General features: G+C 44.6%; 1 protein-coding gene across 1 annotated transcript in view; it reads right to left on the minus strand.

Moving 5' to 3' along the window:
* LOC126458597 (leukocyte elastase inhibitor-like) overlaps window positions 1–23,246 on the minus strand; it is a 48,830-nt gene that overhangs the window by 10,482 nt on the left and 15,102 nt on the right. Inside the window, exons 2-3 of the mRNA XM_050095750.1 lie at window positions 9,598–10,175; window positions 3,946–4,341 (exon numbers count right to left, since the gene is read on the minus strand). Coding sequence (XP_049951707.1) covers window positions 3,946–4,341; window positions 9,598–10,173 — 972 coding nt within the window. The 5' untranslated portion in view covers window positions 10,174–10,175. The remainder of the gene's footprint in view (window positions 1–3,945; window positions 4,342–9,597; window positions 10,176–23,246) is intronic.

Below are 23,246 nucleotides of genomic sequence, written 5' to 3' on the forward strand. Positions count from 1 at the left end.
ACGAAGGCCTGAAACGTCCTCAAAAACGCGCTGCGAGTTGTCCTACCGCTAAATTTGTAAGAATTAACGCCCCAAGGAAAGGAGTCATTTTGTGACGCTCTTTACATATCCTGAGGCCTCTTCGTGTCGATTCTAAGCGCCGGTGTGTCTGAAACGTTTTTCTCCACCACTCATAATAAACCCGTGTGATCTCAACGCTGGTTATCGTGGTTCTTACCTCCATGACAGACATCAAGAGAAGGGGTGCGACGTGCGTAAGAGGCGGTCTGACAAACTTCCCACCGTTTGACATGTCCACAGTGGCGCTGGGAGAATTATTGTGAAATTTGGTTTCAGTATGGCATCAGTAGTAGTAATAGTAGTAGTAGTAGTAGTAGTAGTAGTAGCTTTCAGTCCAGAGACTAGATTGCTGCAGCTCATGATACTCTATCCTGTGCAAGCTGCTTCATCTCCAAGAAACTACTGCAACCCACGTCCTTCTGAATCAGTGTATTCATCTCTTGGTCTCCCTCTACGATTTTTACCCTCCACGCTTCCCTCCAGTACTGAACTGGCGAGCCCTTGATGCCTCAGAACATGTCCTACCAACCGATCCCTTCTTCTAGTCAAGTTGTGCCACAAATTCCTCTTCTCCCAATTCTGTTCAGTACTTCCTCATTAGTTATGTGATCCACCCACCTCATCTTCAGCATTCTTCTTTAGCACCACATTTCGAAAGCTTCTATTCTCTTCTTGTCCATACTAGTTATCGCCCATGTTTCACTTCCATACATGGCTACACTACACACAAATTCTTTCTGAAAAGACATCCTGACAATTCTATACTCGATGTTAACAAATTTCTCTGTTTCAGAAGCACTTTCCTTGCCATTGCCAGTCTACATTTTATGTCTCCTCTACTTCAACCATAATCAGTTATTTTGGTCTCCAAAACAGCAAAGCTCATTTACTACTTTAAGTGTCTCATTTCCTAATCCAATTCCTCAGCATCACCTGATTAAATTCGACTGCATTCCATTATCCTTGTTTTGTTTTTGTTGATACTTCAACGAATTGTGTCATGAAAAATGTCAATTTGATACTTCAAGCTGTTTCAAACTTTACGCGGTTGTATGATGGCGTGTAGCAATTCCTTCTCAGCAGCACAATGCAGATTACGTTATGGAGAACTCTTATCGGAAGCCAGAGAACCGGTGGCGACCTACAAAGAATGCCGTTAAGTTAAATAGGTTCTATAATTTCTTTCTCAAGGCTAATGGAGCCATGAAGTTGAGAAATCGGCTCTGTAATTTCTTTCTCACTGCACTGTCTTTACAGAACGAAGTATACTTATTAACTACAATTCGAAAGGATATGATATTGCCTCATATTCAGTCGATCAATAACATGGTTTGCTGACAAGGTTCGTGGTAAACCACCTTATGTGTTTCTATTTCGTTCTAGTGATACCGACTGTTTGCCTAAGTTTCTGCTTTGGTTGTACGTTTGTCTGTACCCAGCAAACGATCGTAGTCCGACATTTAACTTGTTGGTCTTGTTGAGAAATATCCCTCTTCTTACGGTCACAGTACCGCTGAATACAGCAACACGGTAACTGAAGATGGAGTTTAGATAGAACTACGAGTGAAATGTCGCCCTGCACAATAATCGGAATAATAATGTAGCTATGAAATTTCATTTGCAATACTACCCTACGTTTTATCTTTAGCGTTCCTGTCGCTATATCCAGCACTGAAGACTGGAGATAGTATGACACGGGATATGAACAGATCTGAAGTTTTAGGGAGGCAGAATGCGAGTTGCTACGGTGTTATCAGCCGTTCAACACACCATGACCACGTGGTCTCACTGTGAGTCGAAGCTGCTGCTCTGGTACTGACATTTCCAGCATGTGGAGGATTTCTCACAGACCTGGAACAGTAGTTACGAACTACTGCGTAACTAGCAAGACGACACGATTACAATTCCTGCTGCCGGATGTTTAAAACCAATCAACAATTGCAATGCGGATAACTAACGCTACATGTTTTTCCAAGTTTGTCACGAATTGGTAACTGGGAGGATTGAATTAATCCACGTTTCCACAGAACATTCAACTCATCATTCCAGTTCTTGATTCATTTATAGATAGGTATACCCTCAACGAACAGTGCGATGGAATGTAAGTACTGTTTTGAAGTTTATAGTGATTTGCTGTTTGTAGAGAAATTAGCACCTGATTTCTAGCTACCAATAACAGCTTGAGCCAGTCATGTTGAGTATTGCTGTTAGAAGACTCACAAGGGAACCTCCCCATCGCACCTCCCTCAGATTTAGTTATAAGTTGGCACAGTGGATAGGCCTTTAAAAACTGAAACAGATCAATCGAGAAAACAGGAAGAAGTTGTGTGTAACTATGAAAAAAATAAGCAAAATATACAAACTGAGTAGTCCATGTGCAAGATACGCAACATCAAGGTTAGTGTGAGCTCAGGAGCGTCGTGGTCCCGTGGTTAGCATGAGCAGCTGCGGAACGAGAGGTCCTCGATTCAGGTCTTCCCTCGAGTGAAAAGCTTACTTTTTTTATTTTCGCAAAGTTATGATCTGTCCGTTCATTGACGTCTCTGTTCACTGTAATAAGTTTAGTGTCCGTTTTGCGACCGCACCGCAAAACAGTGTGATTAGTAGAAGAAAGGACGTGCCTCTCCAATGGGAACCGAAAACATTTGATCGCAAGGTCATAGGTCAACCGATTCCTCCACAGGAAAACACGTCTGATGTATTCTATACGACACTGGTGACAACAGGTGTCACATGACAGGAATATGTTGTCGACCCACCTAACTTTTAGACCTGGCGAAGGAGTAAAAAGATTCTTCTACCTTGCCCGATTTAGGTTTTCTTATGGATGTGATAATCACTCCCAAAAAAGTGATGAAAACGTAAGAGTGTCAAACTGCAACCTATGAATGCAACAGTTTCACAGTCGCACAGTTTTCCCTGTGGTCTGTCAAAACATTTAACGTTTTCAATTTTTTCGTGTGTAGACCGTCAAATCTTGCATATGTCCTAGCAAATCTGAACATGTCCTGGAATTTTGGAGAGCGATGTTGATTATGTGTGAGTGCCTGAACTTTGATAACTGACACACGATCGTGTAAACAATACTGCTCTGTGTACCTGTGCAGCTTCGCAAAATAACTGTCTGAAAATAAAAAAATTAATATTTTCACTTCAGGGGAGACTTGAACCAAGGACCTCTCGTCCCGCAGTTGCTCACGCTAGCCACGGGACCACGGCGCTCCTGAGCTCACACTATCCTTGTGTTGCCTATCTTGCACATGGACTACTCAGTTGCCCGCATCTTGTGGTCGTGCGGTAGCGTTCTCGCTTCCCACGCCCGGGTTCCCGGGTTCGATTCCCGGCGGGGTCAGGGATTTTCTCTGCCTCGTGATGGCTGGGTGTTGCGTGATGTCCTTAGGTTAGTTAGGTTTAAGTAGTTCTAAGTTCTAGGGGACTGATGACCATAGATGTTAAGTCCCATAGTGCTCGGAGCCATTTGAACCATTTTTGACTGCTCAGTTTGTACATTTTGCTTTTTTTTTCATAGTTCCACACAACTTCTTCCTGTTTTCTCGAGTGATCTGTATTCAGTTTTTCAAGGCCTATCCACTAGGCCAACTTATAACTAAATCTGAGGTGGGTGCGATGGGGAGGTTACCTTGTCAGTGAGATTTTTATATTTCCGTCGCTCTGTGGTGAAATACCACCGCACAGGGAAAAGCTTTGTTGCTAGACGTGATATTTCTCCGTCTAAGCCAATACTTGTTCCGGTAAAGACCAAAATATGACGTTTTAGTGTGAACTAACGTAGGAAAGCATTGTAAAACAGCGGCGTTTAATGCGACTGACCAGAGTTGTGCTGGACAGGATTATTTCCAGATCCAATTGCTTGTCGAAACGTACCTGGCATCCGATTACTTCGTCATAGGCAAAGAGGGCGGATGACTCCTGGAACATCATGTCGACCTCGAACGCCTCCGTCTCGCTGACGGTGAAGCGTGCCCTGCGTGTGGCGTTGACCTTGAACTGCTCGTTCCAGGCGCCGTTGAAGTAGAGGGCGCTGGCCACGGCCAGCACGGTGTCCGCGCCCAGAGGCTGCTCCAGCATCCTGGGGATCTTGGAGCGCGTCTTGTCCGACACCCACTGGTTGATGGAGGTGGTCGCCTCTGTCGGGTGGCCGGCGAAGTCCACGGCGAGCACTTCCGAATTCAGGACGTTCCTCACGGTCTGCTCGTAGATGGGACTGAGAGAGACCCCCTTGTCCAGCACGACAGCGTTCGCCAAGCTTGCCGTCACCGCCTGCAGGGAGACCAACACTTTGCTTTGGAGAAAGCGAGAACGTTCTGGAACTTAACAGTCTGCAATTTTGCCAGAGCTAATTGTTTACTATTTAAATCGGTGGACCGATGGAAAGAACACCAGTCACATTAAAATACTAAATGCTTCGAAAAATACTTATTCGACATACATGGTTTAGAGCTATATGTTTTAGACGAAACTTCCTCACGCTCTGTGTACGTTGACAGCTAATGAAGCCTGAATTACCGTAGTAAATTATCAGCGAAAAAGTGATCCTGTAGTACCACGAAAAAGGCAAATATAATACTATTTCAAAGACTGGCGAAAGTGAGGAACCAGCTGCCCCAAACCTCATTCCATGCTCAAAAAAATTTTTTTGTTCTCCGACTGGAACGTTTTCCGCTAGTTCCCTTCTCTGATGTGCTACAGCAGGTTGCGCTGCTTAAGTGAAGCTAATTCTGCAGATCAATTCAATTTTTGCGGTTGATTTACATCATGAGAAGCATTTACGTACACTGACACATATAAACAACAAGTAAGTACACAATTGGTTGACACAAAACGTTAGCATCATATTTTACTGGAAACTTTTGCCTATTGATCGCTTTTAAAGGAAACACCCGGTTTACAATTTTTGTAATGAGGGGATTAGGACTTCAAAAGAGCTGGCTTTGAGCACGAGATGCACCTCACGACATTTTAATCTCCACTGTCTATACTTTTACAAATAAATTCACAGAACTTTGTCAGCGTGACCTCGAAGGATTCAGGATTCACACTTATAGCAGTGAAGTTTAAACAAACAATTTTCCAAATGTCTTAGAAACTCTGGCAAAAATTAGGTAATTAACTATAAAATTTGAGTTTTCCAAACATGAAGTTTAAAATCTAACAGATCATTTTTTTTATAAATTCTAGAGTTTCATACACCTGTAAGTATGGTTTGTATGCTGTGCAAAATTCATCGAAGAATCTCTCTTACTGATTAAGAAAAGTGTACCTATCGCAACAAATGCAGCCAATACTAAGTGCAGAAGATTATTTTGTTACGTTTTTGAACTTCCACTGCTACGAGTGTCCACTGCTGTGTGTGTGAATCCTGAATCCTTCCTGGTCATGCTGACAAAGTTTTATGAATTTATTTGTGAAAGTATAGATAGTGGAAATAAAAATGTCCTCTGGGGCCTCTCCCGCTCCATGTCAGCCCGTTTGACGTCCTACCTCCGTTAATAGAGTGAAAACGTTCTGAGAAATATTTTACTGAATTGGCAGTCCTTCCCTTGGTACATAATTTTTGTCAGTCGTTTCAAGTTTTCGGGCATGTTAAGACCCCTTTTAGCTCGTTTTGTCACAGTAGTGCCACACTGGGCACATTTGTATAGGCGTAAGGTGCCCATTCACAGACAGAGCGCATTTTAAGTTTTACTGGTGAAAAAATGCTGACTAGAAACAGTTTGGTGATCGCAGAATGTCTGTGATGACCCCAGAACCATTGCCACGTGTTCACTACGTCAGTGAAAATTACATTTATGCTTCAGACCGGGTATTACGTGCAGACGTACGGTAAATTTGAACCTCTATCTCGGTAATAATCATATCGAAACTACTTTCGAAGTACCTCGACAGTATCATCTTAAGTACATATGGTAACCATTTCAAGGATCTGCCATGAATAGAAAGTATAGGAGTGACCACCTTCGCAATTTCGTACTTCTCATACCTAAAAGGTGGGAATTTAAGGATATGGGACCTGGATAAACTGCAAGAACCAGAGGTTCTACAGAGTTTCAAGGAGAGCCTAAGGGAACAATTGACAGGAATGGGGGAAATAAATACTGTAGAAAAATGCAGAGCTTTCAGGGATGAAACAGTGAAGGCAGCAGAGGATCAAGTAGGTAAAAAAACGATGGCTAGTAGAAATCCATAGGTAACAGACGAGATACTGAATTTAACTGATGAAAGGAGAAAATACAAAAATGCAGTAAATGAAGCAGACAAAAAGGAATAAAAACGTCTCAAAAATGAGATCGACAGGAAGTGCAAAATGGCTAAGCAGTGATGGCTAGAGGACAAACGTAAGGATGTACAGGCTTATCTCACTAGGGGTAAGATAGATACTGCCTACAGGAAAATTAAAGAGACCTTTGGAGAAAAGAGAACCACTTGCATGAATATCAAGAGCTTTGATGGAAACCCAGTTCTAAGCAAAGAACCCCTAGAGGGTCTATACAGGGGCGATGTTCTTGAGGACAATATTATGGAAATGGAAGAGGATGTAGAAGAAGATGAAATGGGAGATACGATACTGCGTGAAGAGTTTGACAGAGCACTGAAAGACCCGAGTTGAAACAAGGCCCCGGGAATAGATAACATTCCATTGGAACTACTGACTTCCTTGGGAGAGCCAGTCCTGACGAAACTCTACCATCTGGTGAGCATGATGTATGAGACAGGCGAAACACCCTCAGACTTAGAGAAGAATTTAATAACTCCAATCCCAAAGAAAGCAGTTGTTGACAGGTGTGAAAATTACCTATCAGTTTAATAAGTCACAGCTGCAAAATACTAACACGAATTCTTTACAGACGAATGGAAAAACTGGCAGATGCCGACCTCGGGGAAGATCAGTTTGGATTCCGTAGAAATGTTGGAACACGTGAGGCAATACTGACCCTATGACTTATCTGAGAAGAAAGATTAAGGAAAGGCAAACCTACGTTTCTAGAATTTGTAGACTTAGAGAAAGCTTTTGACAATGTTGACTGGAATACTCTCTTTCAAATTCTGAAGGTGGCAGGGGTAAAATACAGGGAGCGAATGGCTATTTACAATTTGTACAAAAAGTAAATGGCAGAAGAGTCGAGGGGCATGAAAGGGAAGCAGTGGTTGGGAAGGGGGCGAGACAGGGTTGTAGCCTCTCCACGATGCTATTCAATCTGTAAATTGAGCAAGCAGTAAAGGAAACAAAAGAAAAATTTGGAGTAGGTATTAAAATCCATGGAGAAGAAATAAAAACTTTGAGATTCGCCGATGACGTTGTAATTCTGTCAGAGACAGCAAAGGACTTGGAAAAGCAGTTGGACGGAATGGACAGTGTCTTGATAGGAGGATATACGATGATCAACAACAAAAGCAAAACGAGGATAAGGGAATTGGATTAGGAAATGAGAGACTGGAAGTAGTAAAGGAGTTTTGTTATTTGGGGAGAAAAACAACTGAGGATGGTCGAAGTAGAGAGGATATAAAATGTAGACTGTCAATGACAAGGAAAGCGTTTCTGAAGAAGATAAATTTGTTAACATCGAATATAGATTTAAGTGTCGGGAAGTCGTTTCTGAAAGTATTTGTATGAAGTGTAGCCATGTATGGAAGTGAAACATGGACGATGAACAGTTTAGACAAGAAGAGAATAGAAGCTTTCGAAATGTGATGTTACAGAAGAATGCTGAAGATTAGATGGGTAGATCACATAACTAATGAGGAGGTATTGAATAGGATTGGGGAGAAGAGAAATTTGTGGCACAACTTGACTAGAAGAAGGGACCGGTTGGTAGGACATGTTCTGAGGCTTCAAGGGATCATCAATTTAGTACTGGAGGGCAGGGTGGAGGGTCTCAGGACTGAAGACGACGACAACAACAACAACAACAACAACAACAACAACAACATCATACGTAAAAATCGTCGTTTTTCACGGTTTGCTCAGGAACCGCTCACGAATAAAGTGATTTTACAAACCGTCGAAGATCCACCGAAGACCACACCTAACGCTAAATAACTACCCTGGAGGAAACTTGTAATGTTTACATTTTGTCCCTATACTGTAGGTAACTTCAGTACGCCCGTAATCCAGATAGGTATACGTATGGTCCTCAGGACCTACCTCGTATCAGTAGTGCCTTGATACAACACACTGAAAAGCCGCATATGAGGGAACGTGTAACTGCTTATTCACTATACCACGCAAGATAAATTTTTCGGAGCTCTCACGATAACGCTCTTGTGGAGAAGCCTCTTCTAAAGTGAAGTGCTCCAGGACGATGCTTATTTCGTCCCGAAAGAGTGTGTGCATAACCTTCCTATTAACTGTTCAAAATTTCTTTAGCTTGCGTAATGAAAAATGATTCCATTGATCACCCATATTTTGTGACTGATTTACTCAGAATGGTGCTGGCTTTCTGAACGCGCCGATTAAGCTGTTTACATAGACCAAAACGACCCTGTTACAATTTTGGAGTCACGTACTTGTGCATCCATCCTGCACAGGAACTGGTTGTTCGGGTACTAAAGGACTGAACAGCGAATCACACCCTCGGTCAAGGCTTAGTTCATCTGGAATTAGTGACTTGTAAGAAATGTGATCGGAGTATGAAGGTATGCAGGAGTGTGAATTTGTGCCATATGACGTACAGTGCGGTGTTGTCAGCCGTGACTAATATTTATAGTTGCTGCAGTGCCACCCAGCGTTATACAGCATTTTCTATCGCTGTAGCTTGAACATTGAGTGTTCTTTGCTGTCAAAAGTTGGTAAGCCTGACCTAGACGAGGATCATGGTCACTGACATGTCACAATTTGCGACCTTCCGGTTACGCGGTGACTTGCTGCAATGAAACGTCCACCACCATTATGTTATGTTCCTGGCTATCAATAGATTCACTGAAAAAAAAAAAAAAAAAAAAAACGTTTCCTTAGTGAAGTATGATAGATGATAGTTGTACGGGTAATTGTACATATTAAGTGTGGACGACCGCAATGGTGTGTGGCGGAGATAGGGAACAGAGTGAATCTTGGCGCCTGCCCATAGCTTACAGTTCTGTCCTCCGCAGAGGTTAACGTCACATTCCGGACAGACCGATCATCATCAACACTGTAGGGGGTGCCCTCACTCAATAATACACTCTTGTCCCTTCTGCCGTAAAGGCAAAGGGAAAAATTGTCGACAGCACGTGGCATGCCCGGAGAGTCACCCATATCAGTCCAAGTAGTCTCCACGCCCAACGCTGCTTAACCTAGGTGATCTGACCGAAAACTTTGTACCCGTCCTAGCATGGCCGTTTACATCACAGCCAGTTGAAGCCCCCTTGAAATGACCCTGTGGACTAAAGCTGGCTGCTTGGGGTTAACTTTACCAGGATACACAGCTTTTATAAACTAAACAAGACACTGAAGACTCAAACGTGTCTTAAGGTTCGGGAAGCAGGCAGGGAGATTTTCTTCAGTGGGGTGGACAGGATTTAAAGGCATAGTTCACTCACCTTGGATGCGTTGATGGCACGGAGAGCCTCGCCCATCTTGTTCCAGTATATCCAGTCGGAGGACGTGCCCTGGGCAAGGAACGAAGCTATTTGTCTTGCGGTGTTCCCACGCGCGCCCATCTGCAGGGCTGCCAACACTGACGCGATGCTCAGCGGCGACAGCACAGCGTTCTCATTGGCTGGAAGGTGCCTCCGGAGCGTCGCCGCTACCGTGGCGACCCCGGAGTCCACCTCGCCGGTGGCACGTGGGGCCTTCATTGTCACTGCCTTGGCTGACGTTGTAGTGGAGACTCGGGGTGTAGTAACAGCACTGGCGATAATAGTATTTAAAGGAGCGGTCGTGGTCGTGGTAGTTGCAGTCCCAGTTGTCGTCGCTGCTTTATTACTGCCGATGCTGTTCCGCGAAGAAAATTGCGTCCACGGCGCCTTTGGCGGTGGAACTGTGGCAGCAGCGACTGGCGCGACCCCCGATCGTCCCTGGACGGCGACGGACGACCTGAAGTGGGCGTAGCCAACCACGTACCCCTGGCACGACGCCGCCGCCAACAGAAACGCAAGGGAAGCAGCGAGCATCATGTCTGTGGACATAAGAAACCAGAAGCTCCTTAGATCCGCTTGCTCAGCATCCGACATTTAAGTGATCAAGTCACGTCTGGTGCGTAAAACAAAGGAGGGTTAATTACCACATACTCTAAACGTCCCAGTTCTATTTTTTATCTTGGCCCTCGTCGTACTGGCGGAAGAAGTATTTTTCCTTTTTTACCTTTCATTCTCTATTCTAATGATTAAAGCTGTATCGAGCGACCCATTTCTTTGACTTTTGCTTTAAGCAGATATCTTCGTTTTTTTTTTTCGTTGCCATGTGCTACGTGAATGACCTTTCCCTATTCACCGAAGCATGATGTAAATTTCTAGCCCGCATCACCCCTATCACAACTTCAAGACGCTACTCCACGCGGGTGTAAAATGAGTGTGCGCAACGGAAAATAACGAACGCTAAAACGATGGCCCTGTCTATCCCCCTGAAGCAGATCTTAGGATCTCTTAACGCTCTTTTTTAGCATTTAAATTACATTTTAAACATACATGAATGATGAAGGCAACTAATACTACTACATGATAAACGCTGCTATTCAATATATATTTTATAGATTAAAATCGACCTTTTGAGTACAATTGTCTTTATTTCCTAACAAAAATTAGTAATCAATTGTCCAGCTCTGCCCCTTATGACTGCGCGAACTAATGTCAATAACGCAAAATGACTGACATCTACGTATCAAACACTAGAAGACACTTGTTTCCAAGATTATCTACAATCGTGTGGAACCTCAGTGGAAATTAACTTTGTCACAGATGTTTAGCTTTTACAACCCCAAAAAGCCGAAGCAATCTGTGATATCAGCAAATGTACTGCGTCCAGTGCGTCGAAGTGATGGTTTTCGTACGTCTGCGACGGTGGAAGAATTCCAGCCACAAACTCTTTCAAACACTAAGACGGCAGAAGGCGGACCTGTGACTACTATACTCTAATAATGTCTTCTCCCATGTGTTCTACAGACCAGAAACACGAACTCCCAGCCACAAGAAGGGAGTTCAGATAACGTCTCAACGTAAGTATAGGCAGAAGTATTGCTCTCAATTACTTAACGCTACGTACTCGACGACGACTTCCAACCCTGAGGTGAAATCCTGAATCTTATATTTTCGCAACAGTACAGTGCCTAACTGTTCTAACTGCAAACTCTCCTGAGAGCAAAGACAGCAAGACAGTTTGTACCAACAAAGTTGATACTGAACGGCCGTCACACACGGGCGCTCACAACGGAAGACTTCGTCTCTCCACTGTTGGCTTCCCAGCAAGGCTCGGCTCCCCATCCTCTTCATTCCAAAACCGAATCATATTCCCGAAACCACGGAATATTCTCCCTCTCTACAGATTCTTCCGAACGCCGACCAACCATATTATAGTCTTTTGTCGTCCAGTGCGGAACGTTTGCGAGGAAGACCCTATACTCTTACAATGGTACGCTTCTGAGTAAAAATCCTTGGAAATAAACCAGCCTGCGTGGTTCCCGAGGTGCTGCTGCTTCGTTCCTCTCACCTGCGTCCAATATTTGCAGAGTTAGAGAGTATTGCCCGGTTATCCTTCTGGCCCTACTACAATAGCGGCCGGCCTCCCCTGTCTTGTGTCGTCGCGCTCACGTGTCCAGACTGTCCATCTTGGCACTTTATTTACAAGGCGTACGTGACAATGTCAGTCTCCTTTATATATATACATATATACGATGTGTGGTGTCACCGCCAGACACCACACTTGCTAGGTGGTAGTTTTAAATCGGCCGCGGTCCATTAGTACATGTCGGACCCGCGTGTCGCCACTGTCAGTGATCGCAGACCGAGCGCCACCACAAGGCAGGTCTCGAGATACGGACTAGCACTCGCCCCAGTTGTACGGACGACGTAGCTAGCGACCACACTGACGAAGCCTCGCTCATTTGCAGAGCAGATAGTTACACTCCTGGAAATTGAAATAAGAACACCGTGAATTCATTGTTCCAGGAAGGGGAAACTTTATTGACACATTCCTGGGGTCAGATACATCACATGATCACACTGACAGAACCACAGGCACATAGACACAGGCAACAGAGCATTCACAATGTCGGCACTAGTACAGTGTATATCCACCTTTCGCAGCAATGCAGGCTGCTATTCTCCCATGGAGACGATCGTAGAGATGGTGGATGTAGTCCTGTGGAACGGCTTGCCATGCCATTTCCACCTGGCGCCTCAGATGGACCAGCGTTCGTGCTGGACGTGCAGACCGCGTGAGACGACGCTTCATCCAGTCCCAAACATGCTCAATGGGGGACAGATCCGGAGATATTGCTGGCCAGGGTAGTTGACTTACACCTTCTAGAGCACGTTGGGTGGCACGGGATACATGCGGACGTGCATTGTCCTGTTGGAACAGCAAGTTCCCTTGCCGGTCTAGGAATGGTAGAACGATGGGTTCGACGACGGTTTGGATGTACCGTGCACTATTCAGTGTCCCCTCGACGATCACCAGTGGTGTACGGCCAGTGTAGGAGATCGCTCCCCACACCATGATGCCGGGTGTTGGCCCTGTGTGCCTCGGTCGTATGCAGTCCTGATTGTGGCGCTCACCTGCACGGCGCCAAACACGCATACGACCATCATTGGCACCAAGGCAGAAGCGACTCTCATCGCTGAAGACGACACGTCTCCATTCGTCCCTCCATTCACGCCTGTCGCGACACCACTGGAGGCGGGCTGCACGATGTTGGGGCGTGAGCGGAAGACGGCCTAACGGTGTGCGGGACCGCAGCCCAGCTTCATGGAGACGGTTGCGAATGGTCCTCGCCGATACCCCAGGAGCAACAGTGTCCCTAATTTGCTGGGAAGTGGCGGTGCGGTCCCCTACGGCACTGCGTAGGATCCTACGGTCTTGGCGTGCATCCGTGCGTCGCTGCGGTCCGGTCCCAGGTCGACGGGCACGTGCACCTTCCGCCGACCACTGGCGACAACATCGATGTACTGTGGAGACCTCACGCCCCACGTGTTGAGCAATTCGGCGGTACGTCCACCCGGCCTCCCGCATGCCCACTATACGCCCTCGCTCAAAGTCCGTCAACTGCACATACGGTTCACGTCCACGCTGTCGCGGCATGCTACCAGTGTTAAAGACTGCGATGGAGCTCCGTATGCCACGGCAAACTGGCTGACACTGACGGCGGCGGTGCACAAATGCTGCGCAGCTAGCGCCATTCGACGGCCAACACCGCGGTTCCTGGTGTGTCCGCTGTGCCGTGCGTGTGATCATTGCTTGTACAGCCCTCTCGCAGTGTCCGGAGCAAGTATGGTGGGTCTGACACACCGGTGTCAATGTGTTCTTTTTTCCATTTCCAGGAGTGTAGAATAGCCTTCAGCTAAGTCAATGGCTACGACCTAGCAAGGCGCCATTAGTAACATTGCATGTATCTAAAGAGTCTCACTTATATCGTCAATAGCGATGTACCAAAGATGGAGTAAAGTTAAGTATTCCAGCAGCTACGTACTTTTCTTTATAGCATTCATTACGTATCCTGTTTCAGACCTAACGCCCGCCTGCGTGAGTTAGCGCGTGCATCGTGGCCGCCTCTTTCAATTAGTGTGCGTAGTGTTGGCAAGTCTGCCGACACTAAACGATGTACAACGTATCACATGATATCAAATTATGTTTGTAGATCACGGCAAAGTATGTGGATGAGTGCTTGTAAGGTGCGAAATTATTGCCACCTTACACAACCTCACCCCTCATTTTCACCTCTAAGAACAGCTCTACTCGTGGCGTTCAATAAATAGTTTATTAAAGCACGTCGCTGATAATGATGACGGGATAATACGTATTATTTTTCCAAAAACCTGTGATTTAGCATAAATTTCACAATGACAATTGCCCAACTGTGTAGGAAACTTACTCTCGCCCTGAACATCGTCCATGCAGAATACTTACAACCGACTTTTCGAATGCAGGGCTTTCTACCAATTACTTTTCGCTGTATTACAGGAACACACTAAGGAACTCCACAACCCCACAACCATATCACTGACTGGACCAACTTGCGCCTTCCGTCACAAACGGCCTGGAGCCCATGGAAATGAAAGCAACCCTGGACTTCACTATATGATGACATTAAAGATGCTTATCGTTGTAGACGCAGAAAAATATCCTCAAACCTTAATATTCAGACATGGTTCGTAACAATACCTTACTTCAGACAGTCACCGTTTCGTCTAGATCCCGAAATGCTACATTAAAATACCTAAAATTTAATACTACGAACAAATGCGGAAATGTGTCAGGACTTCATAGAGTTTTATTGGGCTTTTTGACAATTTTATTGGCAAGCGATAGTAACGGCAACTGTCAGAGTGTATATTTGTTTTTCCTGCAATGAGATTTGTGGTTTATGATTTGTTAGTGGTATAAAGTCATTTCGAACAATCTATCTCATCTCTCACTCCCACACTCCCAGCTCCCCTCCCCCACAGTGGTCTCACAAGGAAACACCTCAAAAAAATTGCTTACGTTTACCAAAAATGATTAAATCTCTACTGGCACTGACATCTGAATTTTTGTTCTAAAGTTTCTTAGACCATACTTAAAGTATGGTCTAAGAAGTTCTCGAACAAAAATTCGATTCTGTGCTAACGTTAAGGTAATCACGGAGTCCTCAAGGGCCGGCCGATGTGGCCGTGCGGTTCTAGACGCTTCAGTCTGGAACCGCGTGACCGCTACGGTCGCAGGTTCGAATCCTGCCTCGGGCATGGATGTGTGTGATGTCCTTAGGTTAGTTAGGTTTAAGTAGTTCTAAGTTCTAGGGGACTGATGACCACAGATGTTAAGTCCCATAGTGCTCAGAGCCATTTGAACCATTTGAAGTCCTCAAGGACAAGGTCGGCAGCGACTAGACAAGCAGTGCATTTGAGAGCGCCCGTTACTTAACAGCCGACATATCCAGATCAGTATGATTACAGATAGGTGATGCACAGATTTACTGACTGGTTGTAAGAAAGTTAAGCGAGACAAACAATACAGCCAAAGACAATACCTTTAAGTAGCTGAAACAAATTTAGCACTACAACAGAAGTCTAACCCAGACTTGAGAATTAATTTCATTATATACGAACCCTGGGTTACTAAGAATTATGTTTTCCCGCATTTTACAGTGCGAACGCTACAACATGAGAGTTGTACGCGAACATAAAGAAACAAGAAATTTTACAGGTAAAGGAGTGAGGAGCGGTTCGGGGCATCGAGCCCCCCCCTCCCCCCCCCCCAACCCTCTCTCTCTCTCTCTCTCTCTCTCTCTCTCTCTCTCTGGACTGACCCTACACACCTGTCGTGTGCTTCTGCGAAAGCAGAGCTGACATCGTCACAGCGGGCGCCGATCCCTTCTAATGACAGAGTCGTTCTCTAACCCCTGGATGGACCAGAATTAATCTCTTAACTCACTTCAAAACAAGAAACGAGTAACGCACAACCCAGAGTAAAGCGTGACAAACAAAGGATTTTGTAACGGCTACTGTGCAATCTGGAACCGGTATGGTATGAGACAGAACAAGCCAAAGACTGAACTAATGGCATCCAATACCGAAAGAGAATATAAACCCCTTAAGAATAATAATTATAAGAGAGGAATTAGAAACGACAGAGTCATTTACCTATTTCTCAAGAATGTTCACAAGGGATGGTTGATGCATAGTAATTGTGAATACAGCAGGCCAATATTTTATTTAATTTTGAAAACAACTTACCAGCAAGAACGTCAGCAAATAAGGAACCGGATCATGGAAATGTCAATTTTGAGTGTGGGCCTATGACGTTGTGAAACTTGGCCAGCAGGGAAAGAAGACAGAAGACGCCTAAAAGCGGCTGACCAGATACAGTTAGTGTCAGTTCGTCTCTTAGCATAAATGACAGCGCAGGAGACTGCTCGGGTTCCATCCTTACTACTGCCTCATGTCCAATTTCCGTATCTCTTGTTACATTAAAGAACACGTTTGTCGATATCGTTTCTGGCGGGCCTCTAGAATTTGCGCCCTCAACTGCGTGACTGTCTAATGTCAATGGTCATTAACTAGGGAACGGCGCAACGTAACGACATTTTTCCTTAATGATTTCTCAACACGACCTACCCTTAGACACCATTACAAGCTTGTCTGACTTTCTGGACACCCTGTACAGCTACGCTTCTCTTGAAATTTACTGTCAGCCCAGTCTGCTTCAAGAAAATTTTCTTCTGCTGCCTAGACAATGAACACAATGCAAAAACACATAGTACATTTGTTAAATGCGGTTATCAGATCACTGACATATGTAGATTACTATTCAGTCTTAACTATTTCGTCTTGACTAATGCTGAGTTCTGTCTTCTCCCCACACTGTGGTCGTCTTTCCATCTTTACGTAAGCACATTATGTTTCGGTAACAAAGTGATGGTACACTAGGTTCACGCATCACTGACATGCCAAGTGCAGCATCGATTTTGGCTCAAAGAGCAGGAGCTGTCTTGGAGAGGTCTAAGAAAACTGTTTCATTTGGTAATTCTGACTGGTGAGTTAGTAGCGTCAGCTCACTGGGCTGTGCGCAAACGAGAATCAGAAGCGTTATTAAGTATCCATTGACCAATTCAGATACTGTAGAATTCAAGCACTGCAAATGGCATCCTCACGATGGAGAGATTTACCCTCAGACGCTCCTTTTTCTGACGAAACTTAACTAAATCTATAGGGGCGCTTGAACTCTCAGAACAGTTGACATTGGAGGTCTGAATATTTTCATCAGATAAATTCAGAGGCTCTGCATGATATGAGAAGGAAGCCGCAGTGTGAGACTTGTGCAACGCCAATTAGTAGATATATATTTTTTTCATTTGATTTGTGAACAAAATACAATAACTTTTTTACAGAACTGTGGAGTTGGTTGGGTGCAGGATAAGGGACTAAAAAGGTGGTCAGTTCCTCGGTCAAAAGGTACTACATCCGCAGTTAGTGGCGTCAGAAATTTTATCTGATTATTATTGGAGGGATCGAAAAATCGAGGCACTGAAAGCAATATGGATGTCAGAACTGAGAAAAAATTTGAGCGATAAAATTATGAGTCGGGTCGGTACGTAGGTGGGAACAGGCGAGGTGTGTCTCGCACATCATTTGAGCCTCCACTAACCCGACAAAGGGCAAAGACAGAGTGCAGAATGCCTCATAGACGGGATATTCGTAATACGCAGTCTATATTTAGTGCTAGAGAACTCTTCTTGTACACGATCACAACAAATGCTCAGTTATACAGGAAATCAGCAACTCTGTAAACAACCAGGTACTTTGCACCTCAACTAAGTAGGTACGTTGCACTTAAACACTCATGTGTGAACAGAAGTGACTAATGACACAGCCACCACGCAGGTGTCAATGTATCTTCCTATGAAGAGTCAACTACTACAGTTACGAAACGCTATTTCGGTACGGTAATGTACTACCATATGCTGGTGAAGAGCTGAGTAAGGAACCTGACATTCGCAGCTATTGACAAGAACTGACAGAAGCACAGTAACTTGCCTACTGACAGGCGTTGGTTAATTAGTGTGAACTGCGCTCGTGGAAATGCTTTAAGTTAACGCTGTAAGTATGGGGACTCACCTCTGGAAAATCCCAAGGCCTACGGTACGCTTGTGTGCGTGTAGCAATGCACCGTCTACCGTAAGGCTAAAGGTCAGCTGGGACGACGAGCCAAAGCGTGTACGGGAACTGGAAGCTGCGCAGCGCGCACTGGCGTTGGCATATGCCGGGTAAACAGGCAGCCGGCAGGAGAAAGCTACTGTGACGTCGGAGAAACACCGCTCCCTCATAGCTGGGCTGAATCAGAGCTAGCTCTCTTTCCTCCTCCATAATAATGATGCACGTACGTGCGGGCACAGGTCGGCAGCTAAAGGCGGCTGTGGAAGCCGACGAGGCAAACTGCAGGATGTTAACAGTGCTACGCCAGACAAGGTAATAGTTTGCAAGTGGAGCTAAGCGTCTAGGGACAAACGGAGAGTTATTTTGCTGTAGAGTACACTCCGCACTGCCAGATTGGCAGAATTTATTCGGAAGGACGTTATGCCGTGGTGTCTTATGTGTCGTCTTTGAATCCCGGGGACATCAGAGGCATCAACGACTTATAGCAGTTACAATCTCAGACAAACTCAACAAGCCGAACTTTTTATACAGGGTGGAAAGTATTTGAACCGACAAACTCTGGGTGGCTGTAGGGGACATCAAAACAAATATTTTCCCTAATGTCATTTTTTCCTATGAGGATTATTTAAAGCAGTGGAGGCCATATTACCCTCTCCAGTTGTTAGAGGGCGTATTACGATCTCCAGTTGTAGGCAATTGCTCTCCACCAGTGTAGTATGCATTGTCTCAGTTTACTAATGGATCAATACACCTGGAGTGAGTACAATGATACGGTTGGTGCGTTCTACGTAGCACACCAGAACGGACGAGCTGCACAGCGGGTTTATCAACAACAGTATCGTAATCGCCGTATCCCGCATCATACGACATTTGCTGCTGTGTTTCAACGTCTGCGTGAGACCGGGTCATTTAGCAGATTACCTTGACAGGGACGTCGTCGCACGGTAAGAACGCTGCAATTTGAGGAAGCTGTCTTGCAGCATGTGGAACAGGATCCTTCAATCAGCACTTGGGCAATTGCACGTAACATGGGGACGAATCAGACGAATGTAAGAACAGTCCTTCGAGAGCAATTATTACGTCTATTTCACTTACAGCGTGCCCACAACCTGGAACCGGTTGTTTATCCCCCCAGAGCACAGTTTTCTCAGTGGTACCTGGAATAGCGTGAAATGCATCCTACACTTCCACCCTCTGTGTTTGTTTACCGATGAAGCAGCGTTCGGGTGTGATGGAGTCTTCAACATGCACAACTCGCATGTTTGGAGTGAGAATAACACACATGCCACAGTTACTAGCGCTTATCAAGTGCGGTTCTTCGTCAATGCGTGGCTCGGTGTTGTTGAGGACTGTTTAACTGGGCCGTATCTGCTAGCTAGGCCATTAAATGGCAGGCACTATTACAATTTTCTAGCCAGAGCATTGCCAGAATTGCTGGAAGACGTCCCGCTCCCTACAAGACAACGCACGTGGTTCCAACATGACGGGGCGCCGGCACATTTCAGTCGTCGTGTGCGTCGATTCCTGGACCGACTGTTCCCAGGAACGAGGATTGGCAGAGGTGGTCCTGTACCGTGGCCTGCTCGATCCCCAGATACGTCCCCTCTGGACTTTTTTGTGTGGGGAGAGATGCGCAACCTTGTTTACGCAACTCGTGTTGCATCAGAAGAGGATCTGGTTGCCCGGATAGTAGCAGCAGCAGGAACAATTCAGGATACTCCTGGGGTTTTTGCTCGTGTCGGACAGAACATGATCCGACGGTGTAACCTTTGTTTACGTGTCAATGGAGGCATTTTTTAAAATCTACTGTAATTGAAATTGGGTCGTGTTAATGTGTTGTCTCTTGGTCATAAAAAATGGAAAAGTGTTGGTTTAATTAATTTGCCGCCAGATAAATATTCCCCTACCGGTTTAAATAGTCCTCATAGGGAAAAATGACAGCAGGGAAAAATATTTGTTTTGATGTCGCCTACAACCTCCCAGAGTTTGTCGGTTTAAATTCTTTTCACCCTGTATGTTGTCAGGCAACCGTCGGTTTGTGACATCAGACCACTGTAATATCTCTGAGCCGCATCGACTTCTGTTATGGAACCCGTAGTGAGAAAGAGTTGACACTTTTACTTAGCACTAATGCCAATAACTTTTATAATTTCAATTCTTCTTCGTACCTCTTAAAGTAGTTTGTGCTTCTGAATATCTGTGGCCCTTTTTTACATCGTAGCGTGGTAATGATTACATCTTGCGAAAACCACAGTGTCACAGAAAACAGTTTGTTAGTCCCTGGTCGCAGTGCTTGATATACTGCTATCGCTGCTGTTGATTGATCCGACTTGCAAAGGCGACAACTACTCTGGGCTCCTTAAGGCTGAAAGAATCAACCACAGTACTTTGAGGACGATCTGTAACATTAACTGCCTTCATAAGAAACGGCTAGTCTGACAAAGACATTGTTGTTGTTGCGGTCTTCAGTCCTGGGACTGGTTTGATGCAGCCCTCCATGTTACTCTATCCTGTGCAAGCTGCTTCATCTCACAGTGCCTACTGCAGCCTACATCCTTCTGAATCTGCTTAGTGTATTCATATCTTGGTCTCCCTCTACGATTTTTACCCTCCACGCTGCCCTCCAATACTAAATTGGTGATCCCTTGATGCCTCAGAACATGTCCTACCAACCGAGCCCTTCTTCTGGTCAAGTTGGGCCACAAACTTCTCTTCTCCCCAATCCTATTCAATACTTCCTCATTAGTTATGTGATCTACCCATCTAATCTTCAGCATTCTTCTGTAGCACCACATTTCTAAAGCTTCTATTCTCTTCTTGTCCAAACTATTTATCGTCCACGTTTCACTTCCATACATGGCTACACTCCATACAAATACTTTCAGAAACGACTTCCTGACATACTTTATGTTAAATCTCTCTTCAGAAACGCTTTCCTTGCCATTGCCAGTCTACATTTTATATCCTCTCTACTTCGACCATCATCAGTTATTTTGCTCCCCAAATAGCAAAACTCCTCTACTACTTTAAGTGCTCATTTCCTAATCTAATTCCCTCAGCATCACCCAACTTAATTCGACTACATTCCATTATCCTCGTTTTGCTTTTGTTGATGTTCATCTTATATCCTCCATTCAAGACATCGTCCATTCCGTTCAACTGCTCTTCCAAGTCCTTTGCTGTCTCTGACAGAATTACAATCTCATCGGCGAGCCTCAAAGTTTTTATTTATTCTCCATGGATTTTAATACCTTCTCCGAATTTTTCTTTCGTTTCCTTTACTGCTTGCTCAATATACAGATTGAATATCATCGGGGAGAGGCTACCACCCTGTCTCACTCCCTTCGCAACCACTGGCTTCCCTTTCATGCCCCTCGACTCTTATAAATGCCATCTGGTTTCTGTACAAATTGTGAATAGCCTTTCGCTCCCTGTATTTTACCCCTGCCACCTTTAGAATTTGAAAGAGTATTCCAGTCAACATTGTCAAAAGCTTTCTGTAAGGCTACAAATGCTAGAAACGTATGTTTGCCTTTCCTTAATCTTTCTTCTAAGATAAGTCTTAGGGTCAGTATTGCCTCAAGTGTTCCAACATTTCTACGGAATCCAAACTGACATAGGAAGTGAAATTAAAGCAATAGCAGCCCTCCGTCGCAAAAAAGAAGACTTCTGACCTAGGTTTCGACACTACCATGTTCAAAACTTAAAAAACATAGGAAATGCAGTACACCCTTTAAGGTCTACAGCGACAAATGAGAAACAACCAACTAAAGGGAAAGTTTTCATCTATAAAATTTCACATATACGGAAAACACGGCATTAATACAGTATTCAGAACAACATGAAAGGTGTGTGAATTTTCGAACACCGCAAAGGACTTATGCCCATCGCTTGCCCCAGTAGGAGTGTACAAAATCCTATGCATAGGAACTACATGGAGAAGCATTAACGCTCTCGTAATGGGAGCACTCGAGTAACTGTCGCCTGGGCAGGACAGGTAAATCACCGGGACCAGGCAACCACGAAATTCGTTTTTGTGACACTGCAGTCTTGGCAAGATCTGATCACTACGCTGAATTGTACAGAGAAACCACAGAAATTATACATCACAAAAACAATTTTCACAGAAAAGAAGAACAATTTAAATTATAGAATTTGTTGGCGTTACTTCTAAATAAAACAAGAATTCTTCCCCACTACAAGCTCCATAACACGTCGGCTTGACTCCGTGATTTTAGACGACGGTCTAATGACGTCTCGAACCAACCACTGAGTGGATACGTAATTCGAATTGATGAGCTTGTTTGAGACTGCTTCCTGAATAGATCACGTTTCTCATGATTTCTACAGCAATCTAAGGTGAGACGTTAGACATAATTATTCGTTGGACAAAGGCCTAACGCCCATCTTCAGGAATAGCTCCTTTTATTAGGATGTTTCACTTTTCGTAAAAGTACACTTTCCCATTAGTTCATCATTCCATCATCTTTACAAAAGAGTTGGAATTAGGATGACATTATGCGCAACCGGGTCACATTACTGCTATATGGTGGTGCCCTGAATAGGCTCTGCTTGCAGTACACACCGCAGCAGGAGAAACTTTAAATGTAACTTGCTGATAGGTCTGTACGATACGTGTAGTCCAACTGACTTCAGAACTCAAGGGGATAGCCTAGCGCCGTAATTGTCTGTCATACACTCTAAGCTTTCATTTCCCTTTCTTTTCTTTATTTGGGGTGTGAGCTCTTCCACTGTAGTATGTCATTTGGTCTTAAGTCACTGTTCAGTATAAGTTCACCTATGACAAATGGCGCGGTAGGATTCACAGTTTACAGCAGGTTATTTACGATTGCACCACCAATCCATTCACAATGGATTTCCGCCACCAGAGTCAAGACAACATTTCACGAACGTTGCTGTATCAGACCTTCGGCTCAAAAGTCTGATGATCATTTCTTTCAAACTCTGGGAAATCTTTTATCCGTGGCAACAGAGAGAATGCAAGTAGTCAGCAGTTCGATACGCTTATGCAAATATTTCACTAATGTGATTTACGTCTAATTTCTTTTATTACTGGTGTTTGTGATGTGAAATGGAAGACTGTAATTACCTAGGAAAAGAGCAAAGATTAGGGTCTTTCAACAATAAACAGTGCAGATCGTAATAAGTTAGTTTTAATCCTGGTAAAAGGTTTGGTCGTTACCTCGGGCTTCAGGCCGAAGACAATAGATCAGGTGTGGAGCCATTCATGCATTGGCAGTATCTGTTCGTGGTACCAGTCGGTACTACACAGCAGCTCCGTGATAAGAGGCGGCTCACTTCATGTGGAGCCTTCGGCCTGAAGATGGTAGTACAGAGCGAAACCGATTGCCAGAATTTAAAATTATTTATTGCGATTTTAACTG

The sequence above is a fragment of the Schistocerca serialis genome, chromosome 2, assembly GCF_023864345.2.
Source record: "Schistocerca serialis cubense isolate TAMUIC-IGC-003099 chromosome 2, iqSchSeri2.2, whole genome shotgun sequence".
In the NCBI taxonomy this organism is placed as follows: Eukaryota; Metazoa; Arthropoda; class Insecta; order Orthoptera; family Acrididae; genus Schistocerca; species Schistocerca serialis.